Source organism: Perna viridis, chromosome 14 (assembly GCF_037379345.1).
Source record: "Perna viridis isolate PV_CMFRI_1.1 ecotype Kerala chromosome 14, ASM3737934v1, whole genome shotgun sequence".
In the NCBI taxonomy this organism is placed as follows: domain Eukaryota; kingdom Metazoa; phylum Mollusca; class Bivalvia; order Mytilida; family Mytilidae; genus Perna; species Perna viridis.
This window is the reverse complement of record NC_142458.1, coordinates 10910854-10936028: the sequence shown is the minus strand read 5'-3', so window position 1 is coordinate 10936028 and position 25175 is coordinate 10910854. Positions and strand designations below refer to the sequence as shown.

At 32.8% G+C, this 25175-nt stretch overlaps 2 protein-coding genes across 5 annotated transcripts; both read right to left on the bottom strand.

The window, feature by feature from the left end:
• Positions 1–1420: 1420 nt before the first annotated feature.
• LOC148598195 (uncharacterized) lies at positions 1421–15576 on the bottom strand. 3 transcript variants are annotated; one of them, XM_088561317.1, is made up of 2 exons: positions 4630–6879; positions 1421–4243 (listed from the first exon to the last, which is right to left on the bottom strand). In XM_088561317.1, exons 1-2 carry the CDS (start codon positions 4670–4672, stop codon positions 2151–2153), a joined length of 2136 nt encoding a protein of 711 aa, XP_088417443.1. In that variant the 5' UTR covers positions 4673–6879; the 3' UTR covers positions 1421–2150. The 3 variants fall into 3 exon arrangements, 2 of the variants coding, with proteins under 2 accessions (XP_088417443.1, XP_088417444.1); XM_088561318.1 differs by lacking the exon at positions 4630–6879 and adding an exon at positions 15201–15395 and having other exon boundaries at positions 1423–4243; XR_015918503.1 differs by lacking the exons at positions 1421–4243; positions 4630–6879 and adding exons at positions 6911–13727; positions 15201–15576.
• A 1813-nt stretch (positions 15577–17389) lies between these two features.
• Positions 17390–24380, bottom strand: LOC148598194 (perlucin-like protein). 2 transcript variants are annotated; one of them, XM_088561907.1, is made up of 6 exons: positions 24227–24380; positions 22248–22492; positions 20109–20222; positions 19144–19223; positions 18620–18704; positions 17390–18155 (listed from the first exon to the last, which is right to left on the bottom strand). In XM_088561907.1, the coding sequence occupies exons 2-6, from the start codon at positions 22477–22479 to the stop codon at positions 17932–17934; spliced, it is 735 nt and encodes a 244-aa protein (XP_088418033.1). In that variant the 5' UTR covers positions 22480–22492; positions 24227–24380; the 3' UTR covers positions 17390–17931. The 2 variants fall into 2 exon arrangements, with proteins under 2 accessions (XP_088418033.1, XP_088418034.1); XM_088561908.1 differs by having other exon boundaries at positions 17390–18152; positions 18644–18704.
• Positions 24381–25175: the final 795 nt, after the last annotated feature.

Here is a 25175-nt window from a genome sequence, read left to right as displayed (position 1 = left end):
TATTTCTATTTTTGTAATTAAGTTGTTTTATGGGTCTATAGTATGAAATGTGTAATTATTCATTCAAATCTGCCTACTCTTAGAAGATAATCAACATTGAAAATCCAATAGATTCTATTGTATTTGAGTGTCATTTACAGAGTTATCTCCCTTAATTTTGAAATCTACAGTGCGTTCTATATAATATTTATCTCCTAAGAGCATGGGTTACATGAAAAACCACATGTTTATTTCTGTTTACTATGATATTTCAAACAAAATATCAAAAATAAAAATATGAAGGCTTTTTACCCATGAATCACATTTTGCATGATCCTTAGCTGAAGTGTTACTTAATACCATGTAAATCCGAGTCCTACTATGATTAGTTAGTGTTCGCAGGTTTTACGTCGAACAATACCGACCATACCGGTGCGCATTGTCCTTTGAACGACTATATTTCATGTGTCTGTTACAAATAGATCTCGATTGTTTAAAAAATGCGCTAAACTGATAATGCATTCCATCACTACCAAATTTTTTCATAATGATTACTTGATAAACGTATATTGAAACTTTCTTTATCCCTGACCTTTGGTAATTGCAGTTTTTTTCTCGTATAAGTAGATTCGTTTAAATGTTTTTGAAATGGAAAGATTGATTTGCTATTGTCCCCGGATTGAAGGGCTTAAATCAGCTTATTATAAGCCAAGTAGAAAGTGTATCATTCATTGACTGCTGACTTTTGGGAAACATGGTTGGGAATTTGTCAGACCCTTATATATATATATATATATATATATATATATATATATATATATATATATATATATATATATATATATATTAAGGTCTGACAAATTCCCAACGATGTTAGAACTGTCAAATTTGCGAAACATTTTTTGGTCGAATTCGTACCGTTGTGACATTAATGATATCACTGCCTGCACCAAGTTCAGCGCCGTAGACCATTCGGTCAGCTAGGTAATGCTGGCCGGCTCATTCATCCTCGCAGGATTCACCTAGGACTATAACTTAGTACACGATGTATGGTAGTACGGGACAGCTCATCTATGTGTTATAATGTAGGATAGAGGATCAAATTAATGATACATGTCACACCAAATCAATATTATACAAACGTCTCAGGATGTGACGACTCTATTCGCGACACTGCTCCATCGGATCCAATTGATAAAGGGAAGATTATGTATGCATAGAAGGGTCTAAAAAATTCCAAATGATGTTAGAACTGTCAACATCTGGGCTAATGGTCTAGGGCGCTTGCGGTGTTGCCATGGATGCCGCAGCGGTACGAGTTCGAGTCCCGCGGAAGGAACGACCAATCATTTGCTTCGAAATTTGACAGTTCTAACATCGTTGAAAATTTTTCCGACCCAAAGTTTAATATTAACCAGCTGTATAATTGATTTTTCTTCATAACTGTAACTTAACTGTAGTGTGTTACTAGTAAAATTTTTCTTTAAAATTTTATTAAGATAAGAAATCAATATAAATAAAAGGTTAACTTCCTGCAAGGCTGATTTTTGGACTCAATGCTTCAAAGGTAAATGTTTAACTTCATATTGAACATCGTTAAAAGGACTGTGATAACAGATAAGTTTTGTTTTGCAAGGAATAATATAAGACATTTGTAATCTTTAAGAGGACGAAGATGAATACATTTATATTTTAAAAATGATAATAACTTTTTTTCAGTTTTTGTATCAACAAGAATTTATTTTTAGACTGTCGTTTAAGATACGAAACTAAAAAAAAGACCCTTGCTTTGTATTACCATTTGTATCGCAAGTTAACTTCCTGTCAGATTGATATCAGGCCCTCAGTGCTGCTTAAAGGTTTAATTTGCATTGATTACCATTATGAGGACTTCGTCCATTTTTCCTGTCTGCATGTTTCCTTTATACATGTAACATCGAACATTTCAGACTTTTGCCTTTATCAATATAAATTATACAGTAACACCTATCTTACGACACATTTGAGATAATTGTCTCGTTTTAGAAGTTGTTCGGTTAACCAAGGTCCAGATTTAAAATACCATAAAATTAATGCAATGACGTTAGTGTTTGGTTTAGATAGGTTTTGAATTATTCATGTTTCGATTTGGAGGGATGGGGAATTCACGTGATTTCCCTTAAAAGCTTGCGTTAATGGGTAAGTTTAGAAAGTCGTATAAACGATGGGTTGTATCGATCAGGATGAGTCTCAATGGATTGCTCAAAGCAACTTATTGCCGAATTGATCTCATCAAGCAGTTGGTAGGCAACACCTAGACAGAAATAAACAGATGATAAAATATCCGGTCTGTCAAGGAAGTGACGTCCAAGAATTAAATTCAAGTTTTGTCTAATAAGATTCGGCATCACTGTAAATGGAATATTGGAAATAATTCTTTTTATTGTCAGTGTCCGTTGGCCGCTCTTAATTCTTGAAATTACACCTGGGTCGTCGCAAAAGAAACTCTCTGAGGTAAAATATTGTAGTTCTTTTATAATTGTTTGGCATTCGGTAGTATTGCGCGTATGGTAGTGACACAAGAATGACAAGAAGTATATACATACACGTGGATGAAGATGAACTGTGGGATGGAATTGAGAATAGTTGAATTCAACGTACACTTCCCGTGGACAGGATGGCATTGCAGGATGCAGAATCACATAATCGGTAAACAGAAACTTTAAAACAGAAAACATATTTTTTGATATACATGATAAGGAGTTGATAGCAACTTTGTTGTCTGGTATCAGCCTTGAACCACAATGAAGCTTCTCCCAACTACAATGTATGTGACAATGTTCCAAAATATATAAAGCCTTGTAATAATGCTTCATGTTTAGGTAAAATAATACCAAATAAATCCATCCTGTCACAGCGCCATATTGCACCCCTTGCAGAAGGTAGCCTTGATCCTTTTTGTACTCTTTATAATAAAAGGTATTTCCAAATAATCCTATCACTACTTTGTTATTTACAATATTTCTACTAATGTCTGAAATACATTGAAGAATAATTTTTCTGATTGATGGTGATTTATAAATATGAGCCAGTTTTATTGCGCATTGATAACAACGATCGTTGTCTGGAATATTCAAAAGCGGTGATAAAACATATGGTGTGAGTATCAGCTTATTCATATCCGTCAGAAATTCAGAATCCCCGTTTGGGATATTAAAATACTTCCTCCTAATTCTACTAGCAAAAAACACACATTGCCATCCATAACTATACTCCTCCCACAAAGTCTGAAGTAGTTGCGCTTGCGCAGCATCTGTTATTTTTGTTTCGAATAAGTTTATTTCTGGTATGAAATAATGCGGACAGTTAACATATTTCACACAATAAATTAATCTCTTGAAACACTCCATGAAACAACGTAAAAGGTTCAATGGTCGCCATTCGTCAGGATGTGTGGACTCTAAAACCCAAAAGAAAATCGTTTTGATGAAATAAGAACAAAGTAAACCTTTACTAGGAGGGTGGTGATTTATAACATCCTTCAAAATAATTTTCATCAAAACATAACTTGCAAGTTGGGTCTGGTTCAACGAATTTATCAAAAATTTTTCGGCAACAGAAAAGGAAGTTCGCCATTCAAATTCTTCATTTTTAGACCCCTTTAGGCCCACCGGTACAAAAAGAATGCCATGTTTTATAATATGTTGCTTAATATCATCGGATGGCCAACCGTTATTTGGTCGATACACCCACTGCATGGCATACGAACAAAATTTTGGATTGTGAACACATCTGGCATAGTCCATGGCACCATCTTCATCAGAACAACACGGGCCATGAATTTTCGCGTTAATTTCATTCAATTTGTGCATAATTGCTTCCTTGAATAATATATTAGACAAGAAGTAGTCGTTTTCAAAGAAATCACACAGTTCGAACACATTTGCATTGTTGCTGTGTATAAGTCGAAGATGAACGAAACCCAGCTTCACATTGTCCGGTTCAGCACGAAAATAGGACATTTCAGGTCGGAAATGCGTCGGTTCTGTTTCTGATACGGAAATGAATTTATCAACAAACATTATATCGAGATCACTGCCACCAATATCCAGTCCTTCACCTCTGCTTCCACTGGTGATGTATGACCAGGTATTCTCACCTGCAGAAATCAGACGGTCTTTGATGGCTAATATTTTTCTGACCGTTCGAACATACTTCTCTGAGCCAACAATATTCTGGTTCAATAATATGTATAATTTTAAAGAAACACTACGCTGTTCCAATTCTACAATAGATATATTAACAACAAATATATTTAAAAATGCCCCTGATTAATGATAAAAATGTAAGCAGAAAGATACAAAGTACACATACGTTTGAAATTTGATAAAACACAAGCATGGTTTCCATATGTATATAAAATCTTTAACGTCTGATTCATGCAGTCATGTTATATGTACATGTTTAGTATCAAAGGAGTCTGGAATCGAATGCTAATCAAAACATATAATTCTAGGATAGCGACCAAACAGAGAAAATAGACAAGTACAATAAATAACACGTACAAAGTAACAAAAATAATGAAGCAACGTGTACTCCACTAAAACCTGAAAGCATGGACCAGGTGCACCGGTAGGGTTAACGATCTATAATGAAATAATTCGTACAAACCGTTTTCTGCATTGTGACTATAGAAAGATTGGTCATAAAACATCGTGTACTCCTCTCAGTTTGGTGGTCATATCTATAATGGATGTATCTTAGCGATCGGAATTTTTTAAAGTTTCAATTTAGATTTATACAAATTCTTTGAATTTTTTAAAAAATAATAAATACGATCTTTCTTATTTATTTCCGGCATTATTTTGTTTCTATGCGGTAGTACAATATTCTTGGACGGTGTCTCATCAAACGTCTTAAAAATTTCCTTTCGAAACCGAATATTGAGGACGGTTGATTGCACCTTAGTTTAATGATAGCATATACCTGGCGTGAAAAAAAATCTGATACAAAGGCCGGAACTATAAACAGGATGGCAAAAAGGGAATGATAATGTTTTAATCGTATGTTTTGACCGAGCAATTTCGTTTTATCGGTTATTTGATAGTAGATAAAAACTTAAATCAAAACTGACTTACAAACCCTTATAGCTAATGTTGCCATATTAAACAAATATAACTTAAACTAAGGAATAGGACATGTGCTATTCAATTTTCATGTGGGCCATAAATGTTCTCCTAATGTATGGTATGAACAAATTTTCCAAATAAAGACAGAAAAAAATTTAAATTTTACATAGAAAACAAAAAAGGCTTGACTAATTTAAGACACAATTAGGGTATGAATTTTTTTTTCTAAACTCCCCTGAACATAGTACGTGGCTATATTTATTTTTTGTCCAAAAGCAATTACGAAGACTATTTTTAGACACAATGAGGGAATGATTTTTCTTGGAAAATTAAAAAAAAAATGCAATCGATAAAAATATCTAATAAAAACATAGTTTCGCATTTGACCTTTGACCCTCCTTGCTTCTGGATCAAAAGTTTGTTCTACTATATATCTTCAACTAGCCCTTTTTCAAGGTTCTTATTGAATGATTGATTGATTAATTGGTGTTAAACGCCCAAGCAAAAAAAAATATGAGTTATTTCGAGCGATGACCACGAAATGAATGATAAAATGAACAGTTCTAAAAAAGCCTCTTATTTGATTAAATGTAAATATTCTTGTACCAAATATTTAGTTTATAGAACTTTTATATGCTTCGTAAATTATGTATTAACGTCCGAAACTTAAGACACGCTAGACTGTTGAAGGAAGGAAATGTTGTTTTTTTTTGTAGTGTTAATCAAATATCGCTTCATGATTCTACTAATATCACCATTACTCCATTAAATTAGTAAATTTACCTGAAAGTACAAATCAAAAGAAAATATGTCAAGTACTTCTAATCTGATCTGATCGATACAAAACCTAATTTATGAGCAACTCGGCGGGTTTTTCTAGAAAAGCAGAGGAGCTTACCCTACCGGTGTATCTGGTCCATGCTCCCAGTTTTTAGTGGAGTCCGAGTTGCTCATTTACTTTTGTTACTTTGTATGTATGAGTTTAGTTACTTTATGTCCTTTGTTGTGTATGTCTGTTTTCCATGTCTTGTCTTTGTCCTTGGATTACATTCTTTTGATTACCGCTATAACCTTTGTTCCCTTGATTACTCTCTTACATCAATGTAACCCACTATATGACGATGTGACCTCTATTATATCTGAATAAGTATATGAGAAAAATAGTTTGTTATGAGGATGATTTTGAAAGCACAAATAACTATGGAAGGGGTAATTTCTAATTTCCTAATTTCGGGGATTTGATATATCGCATCTACCCCAAAGAACTTGAGTTAAATGATACTACAGACACTGTGAAGTCGGCCTCATATCTTGAGTTACACTTAGAAATCGATGGTAAAGGAAAACTTGACAAAATTTTAAGACAAACGTGGTGACTTTTCATTCAGAATTATCAACTTTCCTTTCATCTGTGGCAACATCCCTTCAGTGCCTGCGTATGCCAGAGCTTGCCAAAACTACGCAGACTTTTGTGTTGCTCTAGAATTCTAACAAATAGGCTTCTGGAACAATGTTATGTTGCTACAAGATTTAAGTCATTACTACAGAAGCTTTATTTTCGTCATCATGAACTCGTGGATTGTTATTGTGTATCCATCTGGGCCATAAAAAACTGATTTGTTCAACGTGTCATAGTGTTCTTTTCCTCTTTCGTCTACCACGGAATTGAATTTTTATGAGCAACTCTGTGGGTGTTCGACCACTGCAGGTCCGGGTGTCAAAGGAATAGGTGCAGCAGCGCTAAGCTTGTCGTAAAAGGCGACTAAATAGTGCTCAGAACCCTAGCCGGGGGCTAGGGCGCTCTGCTCACAGAGCAACTGGAATGTGTGCCCCAGGTGGTGGAATGGGGTACCCCTGGCGTATTACATGCTGGGGTTGTCAGGCTATAATACGGAAAACCTGACCGTAAACGATAGTGGTGCACCGTGTTGGGAAAGATGCCACGTTCCTCGCACGTTAAAGAACCCTACTGTGGTATTCTCCCGGAGTAGGAACAATAGGGCTCCGCCACAGGAGGCTAAATTGCCCGACCCTACCCACCTCTCCCTATTTCTAGTGGCAATCAAAATTTGTCGACCCCATTGTCCTTGTGTCCCATCCCTTTTTCATTTCATCATCATTTCATGATTTATCATTAATTTCATGTTCATCGTCTGAATATAGCTGAAATATTTCTGCTCGGACGTTAAACCCCAACAAACAAACAAAACTGTGGGTGTTCAGTGAAAAGCAGAGGACGCTTACCCTACCGGTGCACCTGGTCCATGCTCCCAGTTTTTAGTGGAATCCGAGTTGCTCATTTACTGTTATTACTTTGTATGTATGATTTTAGTTACTTTATGTTCTTTGTTGTGTATGTCTGTTTTCCATGTCTGGTCTTTGTCCCTGGATTACATTCTTTTGATTAATACGATTACTCTTTCTAGATTATAACTCGAATTTTGGATAGGTCAAAATATTATTTCTGATACCTACAACTTTGTATTCTCGAGATATGACTGTATTTTCTATTTGTCGTTACAAAAGGTAATATGAAAAGAAATAATACAATTGTATGCATTTGACAACATATAATCATCATATAGAAAGACAATTTGAAGACGAAGTCTGAATAAGCTAATGTAAATTAATGTTTATGAATACTATGATAAAACGAGTAATGAGTACCAAAAGTTTCATGGTTTTTTGTCACATGTATTTCTGAGATGAAGGGTCATTAATTTGAATTAAGTAAAGTCTGCATAAAAATTAGACAGAAGTTATTCGTGCATGTCAAAAACCCACCTAATTCAGTTTTATTTCTTGTTCAGAAACAGTAACTGATCATATAACCGGTACCAGTCTCAGTTTTATATTTATTCAGGGGTTGCGCTCTTGACATAAACATTATATAGATTGTACAAGAAATTGGCTCTTTGGAAGAGTTATTGCTCTTAATTTTCTTTGATTTGCTTGATTTAGTGGAAGATATATGGAAGATGTTCTCAAAATACAGAAATAGATATTGTTATATAAATATATAAGATATGCAGATTAAAAAAAAGTATCGTTTGTTCAGTGGGTTTTTCTATACCATGAATCACTTTACTATTGGCGGTCTCTTAATGTAATGTAGGCTGGTACTTAAACCCAGAGGCACCTTTTGTGAAAGCATTCACAATGTTTTATTGTTTATTTCATTAATTTGAAAGGATTCAACTAATTTTCATTAGCTTGATGTACTAAATACGACAAATTCAATTCAGTCGGTGTGAAATTCTTACAAAATCTAGCAAAATTTATATACTCGTTTTTGTATAAATGAAATACATTTCTTTATTTATTTAAAATCAAATTTATGTAAAAATGTTTTCTATGTTTCACAAAGCTGCACGACAAAAGGACTATTTTGTCCTGAAAGTCCAACAACTGTTGGTGCATGTCGTGGAACCTAAATTTTCTAGTTAAAATGTATTTGTGGTGTAATGAATAGGTGAGTAATGTTTAAGTAGCTTTCTTTGTAAGAATCATGCAAAATCTGAAAAAAATGTGATACACCCCAAAAAAGGCTACACATGTTTATTTTTGTAATTAAGTTGTTTTATGGGTCTATATTATGAAATGTGTTATTATTCATTCAAATCTGCCTGATCTTAGGAGATAATCAACATTGAAAATCCAATAGATTCTATTGTATCTGAGCGTAATTTACACAGTTATTTCCTTTAATTTTGAAATCTACAGTGCATTCTATACAATTTCTATCTCCTAAGAGCACGGGTTACATGAAAAACCACATGTTAATTTCTGTTTACAATGACATTTTAAACAAATTATCAAAAATAAAAATATGTAGACTTTTTACCTATGAATCACCTTTTGCATGATCCTTAGCTGGAGTGCTACTTAATATGTCTTGAACTTATAATCACATTTGAAGCAAATAAGGACTCTTCGCTGATTTAAATCGTGTGTATGTCATATATATCAAATTACTTTATTATATACCCACGTTTGCTGGGTTCTTTATAGTGATAGAAATGTCGATCTTTCTGTCTTCACTTCTTTTTCTCCGTTACAGAGGGGTACCCATCCCTTATCCGTTACTACTCCTGCACTTCTTAATAAAATGTATTGACAGTTTCAGAGAAAATTTATTACGTATTACCATTGTCCACCTTTTATGTGAGGTTAAATTTCATATCGATATGGAGGTTGAAGTGTCATTTGGTAATGAAATGAATCCAGTTATTTAGCATTGCGAGTTTTTCTTTTTTTTTGAAGATTTGTTTTCATTTGAAGACATGGATATAAGGCATTTACAACATGGCATGCTAATTTCACTTAATAAAAATTTATACACTGAGTATCAACCTATACATACATATTGTAGACGGACTTGTGTTAAATGATATGTATTGCAAGTATTTAGAAATATAACAAGCCCATGGTTGCGTATTAAATTATAAAATAACCAGATGACCTGTCAATTTCCTATAAAGAGATTGTTTGCATTGATTAACAGATTGACATTCGGAGCGTTATCACTGTAATACTATATGCTTTGTATGATTTAATCAATACTTTAAGTATGTTCAACACTGAAAGGTAATTTATTCTTACGCGATTCAAACCGTATCAAAACAACGCAGGATCTATATATTAAGCCATAATTTTTAAGACATCCAATTTAGCAAAGGCGTAAATGATTAGAATAAAAGATACCAAAAATAGAGCCTTAAAATTAAGATCAACATGCGTGTTATACTCAATTTCGTTCACATCTTCTTTTGGCGATGAACCAAAGAAAGTTTGAAAGAAATATGTATTTGATATCTGACAACTTTATTACAATGCTGTAGTTAGTTTGAATAGATAAAATATTGAAAGACACACCTACTTGATATATGAGAACTTTATTACAATACTGTAGTAAGTTTGAATAGATAAAATATTGAAAGACACATGTACGTAATATCTGAGAACTTTATTACAATACTGTAGTTAGTTTGATTTAAAAAATTTATTCATTAAATATTTTTAATATATTGTATTTATAAGTATATATAGAATCAAATATTATCATCATCGTTAAAATGTTTTCAACACACCCAATGTTTTTTGGATACATAAAGAAACTCCAATCCTGTGCTGTCATCAAATCAATTATTTTAAATAATGTGTATCAACAACTTAACAGACCAACGGGGTATCGCCTAATATTTCGCATGTTATGCAGTCAACTGAAATATAAACCACAAATGACGTCTAGAGTATTGAAGACCAAACCTGTTTTATTCATTTGGTTTGAAAATTATCCTTTCAATGAATTATCAAAAGTTTCCCATAATGTCCTGAATTACAAAATCAATCTGCATTTTGAATCATTACTTTTAGACCTACATCCTGACAAAAATTGTTCGACGGTTTAATTCCTAAACCTTATAAGTAAAAAGGGTTGAAAAATGCTTGGAAAAACTATCGAAGCCGAATAAAATGTCCAAATGATTCCCTTTCTTAAACTCTAAAATGTGTGCTATACCATCTATTATTGAATTGAATTTTGAAGATGGCCTTCACAGATTATCTGTGGACAACTGCAAAGTCATTTCTTTTACTGGGTCAAAATTCGTGTTTTTGTCTTTGAAATTGATTACGTAGCGACACAATGTCGTTGTTTCATTATTTATTTTTTTAGCGGGAAAGCACTACTATTTCCCCTATTGCCACGTATTACACTCCTTATGTGATCACCGCCCATGCCCTTCTTGGGAATAGAGACCTAAGAAACGTATCGTAACTGTGCAAATTGTGCATTGGGAAGTCATCAGCAGTATGCCGGTTTGAAGTGGAAAAGTGCAGGTTAGTTCCTCGAAAATCATACTTCTTTTATTAAAAATCTTTTCAATGTTTTTAGCCATTTATTGATAAAATGGCACGCTATTGTTATATTCAACAACTAAGCTGAGGTATTTATATATTTCTTATTTATATAAAAACCTGACGTTTCACTAAAATAACATGAGATGCCATTGTTTATAAGAAAGCATTTTTCTTCGTGAAGTTCATTAATTAGTATTATAACTTTCGAAAAATTTCCTTAAGTTAATTTAAGGATTAGTGATAATTGATTACCCCTTTGATATGGATCTTTGATAGGTAATGGTTATTTAGTGACAAATTAAATACCCTGGGATAGTTTGGCATTCGTGTTTTTGTGTACTGCACGCTCAATCTCACGCACAAAATGGTAGGCATTAAATACGACGGTGTGTCTTGAAAGAGGTATTTGGATTACTGATCATAAAAAAATAATTTAATTGATAATTCATAACTATGAACTTTATTTTATTTAGAATTTAATAAGCTATTTAAAGTTAATTTTTTCACGGGATTTATTTTCTTTGTATTGTTTTACTCACGAAAAAAACGAAATTGAACTATTCACCGAAAAAGACACTGCTCATACATTATTTATAATTTCACTGGCCGGTTCTCCATAGAAAGATAAATAAAACGTTCCTTTGGTCCCTTTATACGATGAACATATTTCTTAACTAGTTAGCTATGCTGGTGTTTGTAGCGATGTATTTAACTTTATTTTCTGTATTACTGGTAAGTTATTTTGTATTGCTCTGGCAAAAACCAAGAAGGGGATTCATTATATTTCAAGATTATCGATGAACGTGTTTAAATACATTTGTTAAGTCCGAAAAACCACTCTTCCTTTGTTCATGTCCTTGGAAATGCTACTTATCTTGAACTATCTTTTGAATGGTTATAGTTTAAAATTTCTAGCAGGATATTTTCCAACACTTTTTTGTGTTGTAGAACATCGCCTAATTCTATGTGTTAATATCTTCAGTGGGAAACTCTTATTTGCACTTTTTTTCGGATGCACATTCTATGAGGCGTAAATGTATTGAAGGATTTTCAATTAAAGAAATGAGATTGGAAAATTCATGAATTACTTATCATAAGCCTCTGTCTTTTTTTTAGGCAAAGCTGCACTTAAGTCAAAATGTCGTTACCATAAATTAGCGAAGACTTTAACGTTATTCTTCATATAAATATTTGATGCTGAAGTTTGGTTGTAGTTGTTGTAAATTAATTAAAAATGGAATTTCACAGTCTAGTTTATAAAATAAATATTAATTTACTTTATTACATTTCATCCTACTACCTACCACGTTTTGTCATGGCATTTGCATGAAGACATTCCTTTCTTAATAGACATTTAATGATATGTTTTCACTAAATCTTGTTGGACGTACTTTTATTGATATTTGTATTTAGGTAAACTAGGTATGCTTATCAGTTGCTTTTTTATTTTAAACGAGCTTATAGAAACAGCGAGTACTCTTCGAGGTAGATACTGTTTAATTTGTAAATGGTTTGTATTCTTTGTCGGCCTCAAATAGTAATCAAGAGAACCAAGGTTCTAGTCGAAATCAAAAGAATGTAACCCGGGGACATGGAAGACCAGAAATACAAAGAACATAAAGTAACTAAATTAATACATAGAAAGTAACACAAAATGCAGGCGATTACAATATTCCACTAAAAAGACACTGTTTGGAAATACTATCAGGAAACATTGGAAGAAAAACGAAATTAAATAAAGGGTTTGAAGCATCACTTCAGTTTTGAGCTTAAATATTTTTAGAAGTTCGCTTATTTCGCATTTCTTACGATTTTGGTAGGCACGGCTTATTTTATATATGGAAAGGGGCGTTGTTTACAAGCTTGAGCATCTCACGGCATATATAGTATAATTATTTACTCAGTGTTTCATTTTTATGCGAATATTACCCACATTCTCATAATAGTCTATAGATTTACAACAATGAACATACCTTACGCCGGTGTTGAAGGGATGTTGCTACATATGAAAGGAAAGTCACCGAGTTTGTCGTATAGTTTAGTCAGTAGTTTACCTTTACCATCGATCTCAGAGTGCAGAGTATGATATGAGGCTGACTCCACAGTGTCTGTAGTATCCGTAATCTCAAGTTATATAGGGTAGATTCGATGTATCAAAACCCCGAAAATAGGACTACTTCGCGATAATACATCAAATCATATTTGGGGAAACTGAGATTAAATGATCTAGCCAAACGATGTTCCTCTTTTGTATCAGATCAGCTATAAAACCAGCCTCGTGTAAGTAACGGAATAGGTCAGCAAGTGGATAAGCGCAATTTGTTCCAATAGGAATGCCGACAGTTTGTTGAAAAACGCGTCCACCACACAGGACAGATATGTTGTCGATATAACATTCAGCATTTGAAATAATTTTCCTTGCTCCCAGTGTTAAGTGGAGTCCGAGTTGCTCATTTGCTTTTGTTACTTTGTATGTATGCAATTCCAGTTTTGCTTCATACCTGGGTGATTTAAGACAATTTACCCTATAACATTTTTTCTGATATGATTAATTTTTAAATGGTGGAATATTATTTGAAATAGACAACTTTGATTTTGAAGATCAGAAATCACTTTATTTAAAAATAAATACCTTTTTCATGAATTTTGAAGTTATTTTAGTGTATCTTGTTTTACAGTATGATATGATGATCTTAGGTTTGCTCAGTATTGCGTCAAAGAACCGTCTTGCAAATAAAGAAAGTACTCGGTGAACATGAATCTGCTGTCATTTATTTTCTGAAAGATTTATCAAGGGAACCAATATTATAGCGGTACTCAAAATAATGTAATCCAGGGACAAAAACCAGACATAAAAAACATATACAACAAATAACATAGAGTAAACTAAAATCATACATACAAAGTAACAAAAGCAAACGAGCAACTCGGACTCCACTAAAAACTGGGATCATGGACCATGTGCACCGGAAGGGTAAGCGTCCTCTGCTTTTCTAGAAACACCCGCCGAGTTGCTCATAAAATGTCAAGTCCGGGGTAGACAAACGAGGAAAGGAAAACTATGATCCGTTGAATAAATCAGTTTTCATGGTGCTGATGGATACACCATAACAATCCACTAGTTCATGATGACGACCATAAATCATCTGTAGTGATGACTTCAATCATGTAGCAACATAACCCTGTTCCAGAGGCCTATTTGCTCGAGTTCTAGCGCGATACAAAAAGTCTGCGTAGTTTCGGCCAGCTGGTTGGGCGGTGAAATTTGTTAATCTGTCAAAGTCTGAGAAAGATTAGTTTGTTCCACCATTCCTCACGATTTTACCAGATACAGATAGGTTCCGTATTTCATTCCGATTCTTTTGGTGTATGACACAAGAAATCCGGTTGCGTGGAACAGGTCGAGCGAGATGAAAAACCAACATAGTACGTGTCCAACTTTCGTTTCTCTTTTGTTTACAAACGCTCAAACAATCTATTTTTAGAATCCAGGTAAAGTGACACAGTGGGTTATACGATTAAGATATCTGATGTTTCTTTCACTTATGTGCTTTATTATAACCGTGCACATCCGTACTTTATCCAGGAGTTTTCAAATTACAACTCATCTGATATCCTAGGAAATGACTTTTAGTATCGCGCTAGACTTCTTACAATTAGGCTTCTGGAACTGGGTTATGTTGCTACAAGTTTGAATTCATCACCACAGAAGTTTTATGGTCGTCATCATGAAGTCGTGGATCGTTTCTTTGTATCGATAACACCATGTAAACTGGTTTGTTTAATTGGTCATTGTTTGCCTTTCCTCATTTGCCTACCCTGAACTTGATTTGTTTAGCGCAAATTTGCGGGTACGTTTACCCTGCAGTTGCACCTTGTTCGTGCTCCCAGGTAAAATGTTAAGTGGAGATCAAGTTGCTTATTTACTTTTGTTACTTTGTGTATGTTTTATTTTGGCAAAAATCGACGTCACAAATTGACGACGATATAATAGATTGCGCCATTATATGCGCATAAACAATAGTGTGATTTGTCTTTAAGAAATTGTCGTAAATACATTATCAATTAAATATCTTCTGGATAAGTATTTGACAACTAGCTCAAATCCCGAAAGTGAAAAGTGATAAGCTGATAATTGTCACAATAGCCATCTATTTTGGGAAGTTAGCTATTACACGTAGGTTCATACTAAGACGGGCAAATGTACTTTATAAAAAGGTTATAAAATATATAATCAGTAATCAAACTTACGTTTTAGAATTCATAATCGCATCTTTATCCAATTTAAATGACAAATATAACATAAATATAACTCGATTTCATACGTGTGTATTATAATCTACCTTTACTTTCTGTTTGAAGGACAGGCCTATTGTGTTTTATCTTTTCTATTGGAAATGGTAACAATGAAGTAATATTATATCATTTTGCGTTTGGTCGTTTTTGTTTCTGATTTTAGAAATAGTACATTAGGATATAAAACTGTGCTTTACATATATAAAATTTTCTTTCCGAACAAACTGGGTTTAGTATTAATACCAAGAAGACCCAGGTGCTGATAAGCAATGCACCGACAATACTGCCTCATCAATAGAGAGTCTCTAAAGGAGGTAGATGATTGTATTTACCTGGGAAGTATACCATGTAAAATACTGAACACAGAAAGACATACATGCAAGGCTCAATAAAAAACCTTCAGCATTTGACAGACTTCAGCCCACCTGGAAATCAAGCAACTACAGTCTGAAGACCAAACTGCGGCTGTATGGGTACGAATGCTGATGTGCTATTGACAGGGATATGAGAGAAGAGGCATTTCAAAACAACTGCCTTAAACCGTATCAGTTGGCCAAATAAGATCAACGACAAAGATCTGCACCACAGATGCAAAGATAAGAGCATGCCATTGGAAATATAGCATAGTGAGAATGTGCCACAATAAAATATCGGAAGATAGCCCTTTACTGGTCACCACCCGGAAAGAGGAAAAAAAGTCTACAGACCATGCACAACCTGGTGAAGACATGTAATAACTGAGTTATAATAAAGAGCCACTCATTGGGAAAAGCGCGGTTTGTGGTCTAGGACAAATGGAGATGATACCAACATGTTGAAGTCATATGTCCCGCTCAGTACGATGAGAATAGATAAATAAGTTAACAAGAATCTGACAATATAATACAGACAATTATCGGTGGATTGCTGTAAATGTTTCATGTGACAAGTGACATTCATCGTAAAGGAAGTATAAAAATACCCGATTTTGAAATCATAAACTAGGGAGTGGGATATCTAGCAATAAATGAACAGGCAAAAGCAAGAATAAACCAGCAAATTAAATTATTTACAACGTTCATATCACAACTCATACGTTATGCCAGAGCTTGCCGAAACCACGCAAACTTTTGTATCGCACTACAACTCTAACAAATAGGCTTCTGGAACAGGGTTATGTTGCTACAAGAGTGAAGTCATCACTACAGAAGTTTTATGGTCGTCTTCATAAACTCGTGGATCGTTATGGTGTATCCATCAGCATCATGAAAACTAATTTATTTAACGGGTCATGGTTTTCCTTTCCTCGTTTGTCTACCCCGGACTTTTTTTTTGATGAGCAACTCGGCGGGTGTTTCTAGAAAAACAGAGGACGCTTATCCTACCGGTGCATCTGGTTCATGGTCCCAGTTTTTAGTGGAGTCCGAGTTGCTCATTTACTTTTGTTACTTTGTATGTATGATTTTAGTTACTTTATGTTCTTTGTTGTGTATGTCTGTTTTCCATGTCTGGTCTTTGTCCCTGGATTACATTCTTTTGATTACCTCTATAACCTTGGTTCCCATGATTACACTCTCTGACTTAGTACAGTCATTACAAATGAAAAATAAAGCTAAAAACATGTTTTATTGCTGATAAAACATTCTGCCATAAATATATGGCGTGGCATTGCAGATTATGATTAATTCATGAATATGATATTTAATGATATTTGTTAAAAGTTGTGTCATGTTTACTGGATCAAAAAATATATCTTTTAACAATACAAAGTTCCGTAAGTCACATGTTGGTAGATTTTTCCAAGTTTTTTACTTTAAACATTTGAAAATAAATTTATTCCATGTACATGCCATCTCATTGCTATCATAATGTTTAATAGAAACTAGTTTTTTTTTTCAATTTTACACATGCTTTTCAATATGCAGTTACATACTAATTTCTTATTCATTTCTTATTTAAACAAAACCCCCCCCCCAAAAAAAAAAACCCAAAAAAACCCAAAAAAACAAAAACAAAAACAAAAAAAACGAAACAAAAAAAAAAAAACAAAAAAAAAAAACAACAAAAAAAAACAAAAAAAAAAAAAAAAACAAAAAAAAAAAACAAACAAACAAACAAACAAAAATAAAATAAAAAAAAAAATAAATAAAAAACAAAGAGGTTATATATGTTGTATGATAATGCACATCTTTATCAATTATTCATGTTGAAAAAATTATATAAGGAATCTAAATATAGAATTGAAAGATTTCTTTTACTTCTGCAATTTTATCATATGAACCATTGTAAAGCGACACAAGGACAATTTTTTAAAATAGCACTCCAGCTAATAATTATGTAAAATGTTATACATGGTTGGAGAGCCTACATATTTTTATTTTTGATATCTTGTTTAAAGTGCTTTAGTAAACAGTAAGGAGATAAAAATTGTATAGAATGCACTATAGAATTCAAAATTAATGGAGATAGCTCTGTAAATGACACTCAAATACAGTAGTTTCTATTAGACTTTCAATGTTGATTATCGCCTAAGAGCAGGCAGATTTGAATGAATAATTACACATTTCATAACAATAGACCCATTAAACAACTTAATTACAAAAATAAAAATATGTAGCCTGTTTTTGGGGTGTATCATATATTTCAGATTTTGCATGATTCTGATTAAGACAGGTACTTAAACTGTGACAAAATGAATTGTCATATTCTATTTTTCACACACAAAGAAACGTTTGTAATTACATTGGTAGGCATCCCATTTGAGTGAATAATCATTCGCCAATCGCACGCAGTCTTTTTCATTATCATTATCCAGCATATTTTCTCTCCAATTGGAATATATTACAGGTGTCTTATCTGAGATCCAAGTAAAGTTGCCCTCATCCTGACGGTCATTTAGTCCTATCCAGTAGCTATTGTGTTCATTACCTATAAAATAAATAAAGTAGTGGAGAAGATGAAGCAAATTTAAGCAGATTAAAATATTCTGGTTCTGAAATACACGAACTGTAGGCAAATTGACTACGTATTAAGAACTAACCCTTTGTTTTTGAATGTTCTGAATGTAAATAAAAAGAAGAACGGGCCATTCAATGTAAATATAGTCTTTTGGTGACTTTCTTTCATTAAAAGAATAATATGTCGGAATACAAGACTTTAATTACATAAAAGGTTTTGATAAATTGGTCAATATATGACCAAGATTGCCCAAATGACATTGGTATTGACTAAGATATCGATTTCCATGTCATATTCAGAACATGGTAAAGATTGATAGAAATTTACTGCAGAATTAAGAATGACACATGGCCACCTTTTATCCAATAAGAATTTTCAATTGACATGCAATATTGTTTTATTACAATACTAAAGTATAGCAAAATGTGCCTTTCCTAAATTTCTAATAGTTTCAACAAGACCTTCGTGTTCCTCCCTTGATTCAATCTTTACTAGACTGGCAGACATTACAACACATGTTTTCTGTAATAAAAGTTTTTGTTTGGATTATTCATACTATATTTTAACAAATACAGAAGATTTTGAATTACGGAACATGTCTTCTCAACAACAAAAACACCAAATATAACAAATTAAATAGAAATTTTTATTTATTACGTAAAAATGGAACAAACATGTTAAATATGACTATTCATATGATAATAAAAATGATGCGTACACGTTAAGAAGTTTTGTTAAACTACAAAAATATCAATTTCTGATTAATATACATCGTGTTATTGAACACGGCAAGAATAGCCACTAAATGCAAAACGATCTCTGGTTTTGCAAGATTTCAACATTCCGAATTAAACAAGTAATAAGAGAACAAGTTTATCAAACTTAATAAGAGACGGTTGAAATATCGGTTTATACTACATTTAACAGGAATTATCAACTAAAAGGCATGCGGACCTCCTACCTGAGCATCTATCCAAGGTAATTTTTCATCGGCAAAATAGTAGCAATGTCGGAACAATCTTGTCCACCCCTTTTCACACACTTTTGATGGAATTAGAAATAAAAAAAAACAATACACATCGTTATAAATATGCAAATGTTTTTTCCTTACATACCAAAATATTATTTGAATAATTTAAATAACGAAACTTAGATGAAAATTATTATTTCGTTTAACATAAATATTTTCAATTTGAAATCCGTTTTAAATAGAATGCTTGAATACTTATTGTTAACACACCATTTTTCATCGAATATATGGAATATATGTATGTACATTGCAATACTAACTCATTCTAAGTTCTTTTGTTACATTTAATATAACTTAATTCACTGGTGTTTTATACACAGTCATATTAAGAAAAGCAGTAGACTGAATTTTCTTTCAAATATCTTGTGTATCATATCAATTTTGTGGGACTGCTACAGTTTTGTGGGACCGTTACATTTCTCGTGTTACACAATACAAACTAAGTTTAAAGATTGATTACATCGACAACTATGGGTAAAAATTTTTAGACTTATTGAATCGGTCCATCGAAGACAATCTTATTTTTATAACACGCAGTTCAAAACCGTTACAAAAGTTCCTGTTATCGATATTACACACACACACACACACACACACACACACACACACACACATATATATATATATATATATATATATATATATATATATATATATATATATATATATATATTGATAGTTTCAGTGAGGTCCACCTCGTAAAAGAATAATTCAAAGTCAAAACGTATACTTAAGATGCTTAAATGCAAAAAAAAAAAAAAAAAAAAAAAAAAAAAAAAAACAATGAATGACTCGGCGTATGATCAAAAGTCCGCTTTGATATTAAAACCAAATGAAATGCCACGCCGGTATATGCTACAAAACTTAAACCTACGCTTCAACAATTGAGATCTTACCATGAAATAATTTTAGCATATCTTTAAGCAGTTCCTCTTGTTTGTTTTGTTCTTCAGCAAGACTCTTTTTGTCCTTTTCGTAACCGTCAATTCTTTGCTTCAGAGGGATCAATTCTAGGATAAAATGCATTTTCGACGTGAAAAAAAAATGTCCAATTCTTCTTTGGATATATGTAAGTATTTCAATTTTTAACTCAAAAGAAAAAAAATAGATGTATACTATATATTCGTAATTTTTGTTTGATCTATTCCAAGTTTTGGCAATGACCATGTTAATATTTTGCCATGTAAGTTGAACAATGGCTTGTTTATAGCAACGAACCTTTGGGACTTATGCAGGACAACAGATAACAAACAAGTCACATAACCAGAGGAATTAATACGTATACAGAGATGAATAAGCAACATAAATCTGAATCTTAATAGAACCAGCAGATAACACGGTTTCCCAGTAAGTGTGAGTATCAACTGTTTCTTGTTGTGCTGCTCTTTGTAGAGAACTCGGATGTCATCTAAGAGTGAGTATCAACTGTTTCTTGGTGTGCTGCTTTTTGTAGAGAACCCGCATGTCATGTAAGAGTGAGTATCAACTATTTCTTGTTGTGCTGCTCTTTGCAGAGAACTCGGATGTCATCTAAGATTGAGTATCAAGTTTCTTCATGTGTTGCCCTTTGTAGAGAACTCGAATGTCATGTAAGTGTGAGTATCATATGTTTCTTCATGTGTTGCCCTTTGTAGAGAAATCGGATGTCATCTAAGAGTGAGTATCACGGTTTCTTGTTGTGCTGACCTTTGCAGAGAACACGGGTTCCAAGTAAGAGTGAGTATTAATTGTTTCTTGAAGTGCCGACCTTTGCAGAGAACACGGGTTCCCAATAAGAGTATCAATGGTTTCTTATTGTGCTGTTTATTGGAAGTCAATTCCGTCGTCAAAATGACATTTTAACAAATATCAAAACTCGGTTTCCCAGTAAGAGTGAGTATCAAATGTTTCTTGTTGTGCTGCTCTTTAAAGAACAACTCGGGTTCACAGTAAGAGTAAGTATCGACTGTTTCTTGATGTGATGACCTTTGCAGAGAACACGGGTTCCAAATAAGAGTGAGTATCAACAGTTTCTTGATGTGCTAACCTTTGCAGAGAACACGGGTTCCTAATAAGAGTATTAATGGTTTCTTATTGTGCGGTTTACATTTATAACTCTGATTCCCAGTATCAAATGTTTCATGTTGTGCTGCTTATTGGAAGTCAATTCCGTCGTCAAAATGACATTTTAACAAATATCAACATTACTCAAGAAAAATAGAATAGAAGGAGATATAGAAGTACCGAATAGAAATGTTATATGAATTTGTCGAGACATTTCAACGTTGAAACATCAAACATTTTTCTAGCCTGGCTTTGTCATATACCGGAATAAGAAAAAAATATCTAGTCAGGAAAAAACCCAGTAAGATTACGTCAGATTGTTTATTCTACTATCAGAGCAGTTGAAACTTTCAAAGAAAACTGTCTCTTGTAGATGTTGAAATGACTGTATTCTTATGCGACATGTGGTTGAATGTGAAAGCTGACTTTCTTGGTGTAGAGGGTGTGTTAATATCTAAAGAAATATTCAAATGTCTTAACCAGTGATTTGTTCATAATCAATTTAATCGGTAAGGGAATTCCGATTACTGAAAGTTTTTAAATTTTCATTGTTTTGCAGCCAAATAAAAATCGGACACGATTTTGAAACCGGTTTTTTAGTATATAAATTAATAAGATGAATTTGAAAAAAACGAGGGTTTCAACTATCAAACCACATTATTCTGTAGACACTTTTAAACATTTAAACCCAAATATGTCATGTACCATTCTAGCCTGTTGTTGTCGAGACACTATGTGTGAAGCAACCCCCGAATCGAGAAAAAATATTCTTTATGAAAATGTAAAAAATGGCAAAGTGATGTCTTGTGATTTCCAGTGTAAATTATTTGTAAAAATTAATGAGAAATATGTTATTGATGTAAGTAACTAAAACGCGTTCATTTATAGATGAAAGTCATCACATGCAAAAATATCAATATTGAAAACATGGACATGTTTATAAAACAGGAATGAAATGTTAATCAGTTTAAATTCTACAATTAGCCTTATACCTATTTCCTGTTTTATGCTCAGTGCAACTGCGGCACAGGCAAGCCCTAAAATAATCACTACCGTAGTTTTTAAGCATCTTCTCTTGCTTTTTGACTGGGACGTTGTTTGGATTGCTGATTCCTTAAGTTCCTTCAGTTTCCCACTTGTGTCTAACGAGTCATAAGGATTTTCTGTCCAATCAGATACAATAATAGTTTCCTCATAAGAAGGAGCATTGTTATTATATTTCATGGCTGACTCAAATCTACAAAAGTGTTAAAAAACATATATAAAAAACAATTATCGCGATTGAGGTTGTTTTTGTTTTAGCTGAAGGATTTCCGCCTGTCCACAATGTGTAGTGGATAACTGTATACATTGCTTAGATATCAAAAGTGATCATTTCATGGGCAAATTCAAATGTTTACATATATAAAATAAAATGGGAATGTGACTGCCCGGTTTATATTTACCACCTAAGAGCTGTAAATAAGTTTAAAAATAGAAATTACATAACAATGTTTCCGCAAAAGAAAATTATGTTGAATTTTTAATTTCCGATCACAATTTTGACTATATTTAAAATACAATAACTTCCTCCAAATTATATAAGTTGTCGTAAAACATATCAAACATATTAAATATATCACATTTGATATCATCTTGCTGGGCAAAACAGACCTTTTTGTGAAAACGCCTTTGGTAATCAGTTCCATTCAATGAACAAAGTAGATAATGTCTGTGTGTCCATCTGATTATCTGTTGGTGTGTTCATTGGTTTGTCTGTGAGTCTGTAAATTTGTCTAGTGGTGTGTTCATTAGTTTGTTTGTGTCTATACAAATGCCTGTCTGTGTGTCCTTATGGTTGTCTGTTGGTGTGTTTATTGGTTGGCATGTCTTTATATCAACCCACAAAAAGGAATATATTCTTCATATTTTTACGTTTTATTAGCATTTGATTTGTATGTGTTTCCTTTCCCTTTTGACATAGCTTTTATTTAGTTATAAATTATTATTTAAAAAAAACTGTATAAAGTCACACGCCAAATTTGAAATAAACCCATCTACTATTTATGGAGACAATTTCATTGACTTACGAAGTGAATTCTTTTTAATTCCCACTTGTTGAGTTGGGGTATTGATATATAGAAAAACCTATAAATATTTGTTTTTTTTTCAAATAGCATTGTCTCACAAAAGTAGTTGAATTAAAAAATGTGTGCTATCCTCCTGCCCGGCCTTTCGTCTTACTTTTCTGGTTTTTGTTCTAGATAAACGTTTGTGTAGTAATAAGATTGCTACACATTTGGATATTTCTGTTTTCAGCTGACGAACAATCAAGGTAGCAGTGATTCTTTATTGCTTGCATTATAATTTTGACTTTAAAACATCTCGATAATGGATCTGATAATGCAAATATGCTTTTAAAGTTAGTTCCATTAAGCATATTATTCAAAAATCAAAACTGATGAGGTATTAGATAATATATTAACATACCAAAAATACAGGACTTTATGATCTATTTTCCTCCTCTAAGACGGGAGCAATATATACGTATAATTCGATATACAACTATCAACAATTAGACAATTAAAGTAAATCTAGATACTTTGTTTGATTCTGTATTTAGTTTCACATTTGAAACTGATTAGCCCCCCCCCCCTCCCAAAAAAAAATATGCCGGGTAAAACATGTTTCTTTTACATAATCGATCAATTGATGTTACCTCATTCTTATGATGCTCATTTACTTTTATTACTTTGTATGTATGATTTTAGTTACTTTATGTTCTTTATTGTGTATGTCTGTTTTCCATGTCTGGTCTTTGTCTCTGGATTACATTCTTTTGATTACCGCTATAACCTTGGTTCCATTGATTACTCATGCACATTTATATAGTCTCGATAATAGGTTTTCACTTGTCATTTGCAATTGTACATATCCGGATTTCTTATTAAAAAAGTTTAGATATCTGTAATTTAAAACAAAAAAAAATTACCGTCATAGTCCATGCAAATCCATTCGTAAGCGCCTTTGTATTTTACACTAATTGATTCAACTAACTAAGCGTTTTATAAAGAGGATATGATGACACATGTTAAGTGCTGCATGATATTTTAAGTATCGTATTCTGTTAAAGGACATTCCCTTAAATAATTTTCAAAGTATTTGCATACGTCAAGGGTTCTCTGTTATAAGACAATCCATACGAAAAAAGAAAGACCTATCAGTTAAGTCATACAAGAATACGTCATCATTACCTGCTTACTTAATTGTTCTCAGGCTTTTAAATTGACATTCAACTAAACTATCCGGGAACTATTTTCTTCTATCTGACCTTTCTAAAGTTAGAAATAGTGCGTATAGCATGGGTATTTCTATGATTCTACATTCCCGTTAAAAATAAATCATGACATCATATGTATGAATGCGCAGAAATACCTAATAAGGGACTACTAGTGTTACATGGTCATATTTCATTATAGTTTTTTTTTAAACTGGAACAATTTGTCATTTGACAAAATGCGATTGGAATTTATCAACTTGTTCTTTTTTGGTCATTGAGGTGGAAAATACTTTCAACGTATTTCGAATCAGGACTCGAGTTGTCTCCAACTGATGCTTATTACATATGAGTAGCTCATATTAATAATTGGCTCAGAACTGATAACTATAAAAAAAAAAAAAAAAACTGTTTATGAATAAATTTTAAAATATTTTCATTTTTTTCGACGAAATGTGGGTTATAACACACATTTTTTGTCTGAAATTTGTCCATCTGTAAAATCAAACTAAAAAATTGCATATTTGTAATACGTGTATGCATTTCCAGTAAACTCTATACAGACAAATACATTCTTGTTCGTGGTGTTATATTCAGTATTTGTACATGCTAATTCTTGCATATGATTATTTGGTTTTAGATTAAATAGCACCAATTTAAGACT

What these genes read in the sequence shown, in the direction of transcription:
- LOC148598194 (XM_088561907.1), bottom strand. Translation starts at nt 22,479, where the DNA reads ATGAAATATAATAACAATGCTCCTTCTTATGAGGAAACTATTATTGTA. An exon ending in TATGCTAAAATTATTTCATG is followed by an intron (nt 19,224 to 20,108) that starts GTAAGATCTCAA and finishes TTCCATCAAAAG; the next exon opens with TGTGTGAAAAGGGGTGGACA. An exon ending in TACCTTGGATAGATGCTCAG is followed by an intron (nt 18,705 to 19,143) that starts GTAGGAGGTCCG and finishes CTTTTATTACAG; the next exon opens with AAAACATGTGTTGTAATGTC.
- LOC148598195 (XM_088561317.1), bottom strand. Translation starts at nt 4,672, where the DNA reads ATGTTTTATGACCAATCTTTCTATAGTCACAATGCAGAAAACG. An exon ending in TAGTCACAATGCAGAAAACG is followed by an intron (nt 4,244 to 4,629) that starts GTTTGTACGAAT and finishes TATCTATTGTAG; the next exon opens with AATTGGAACAGCGTAGTGTT.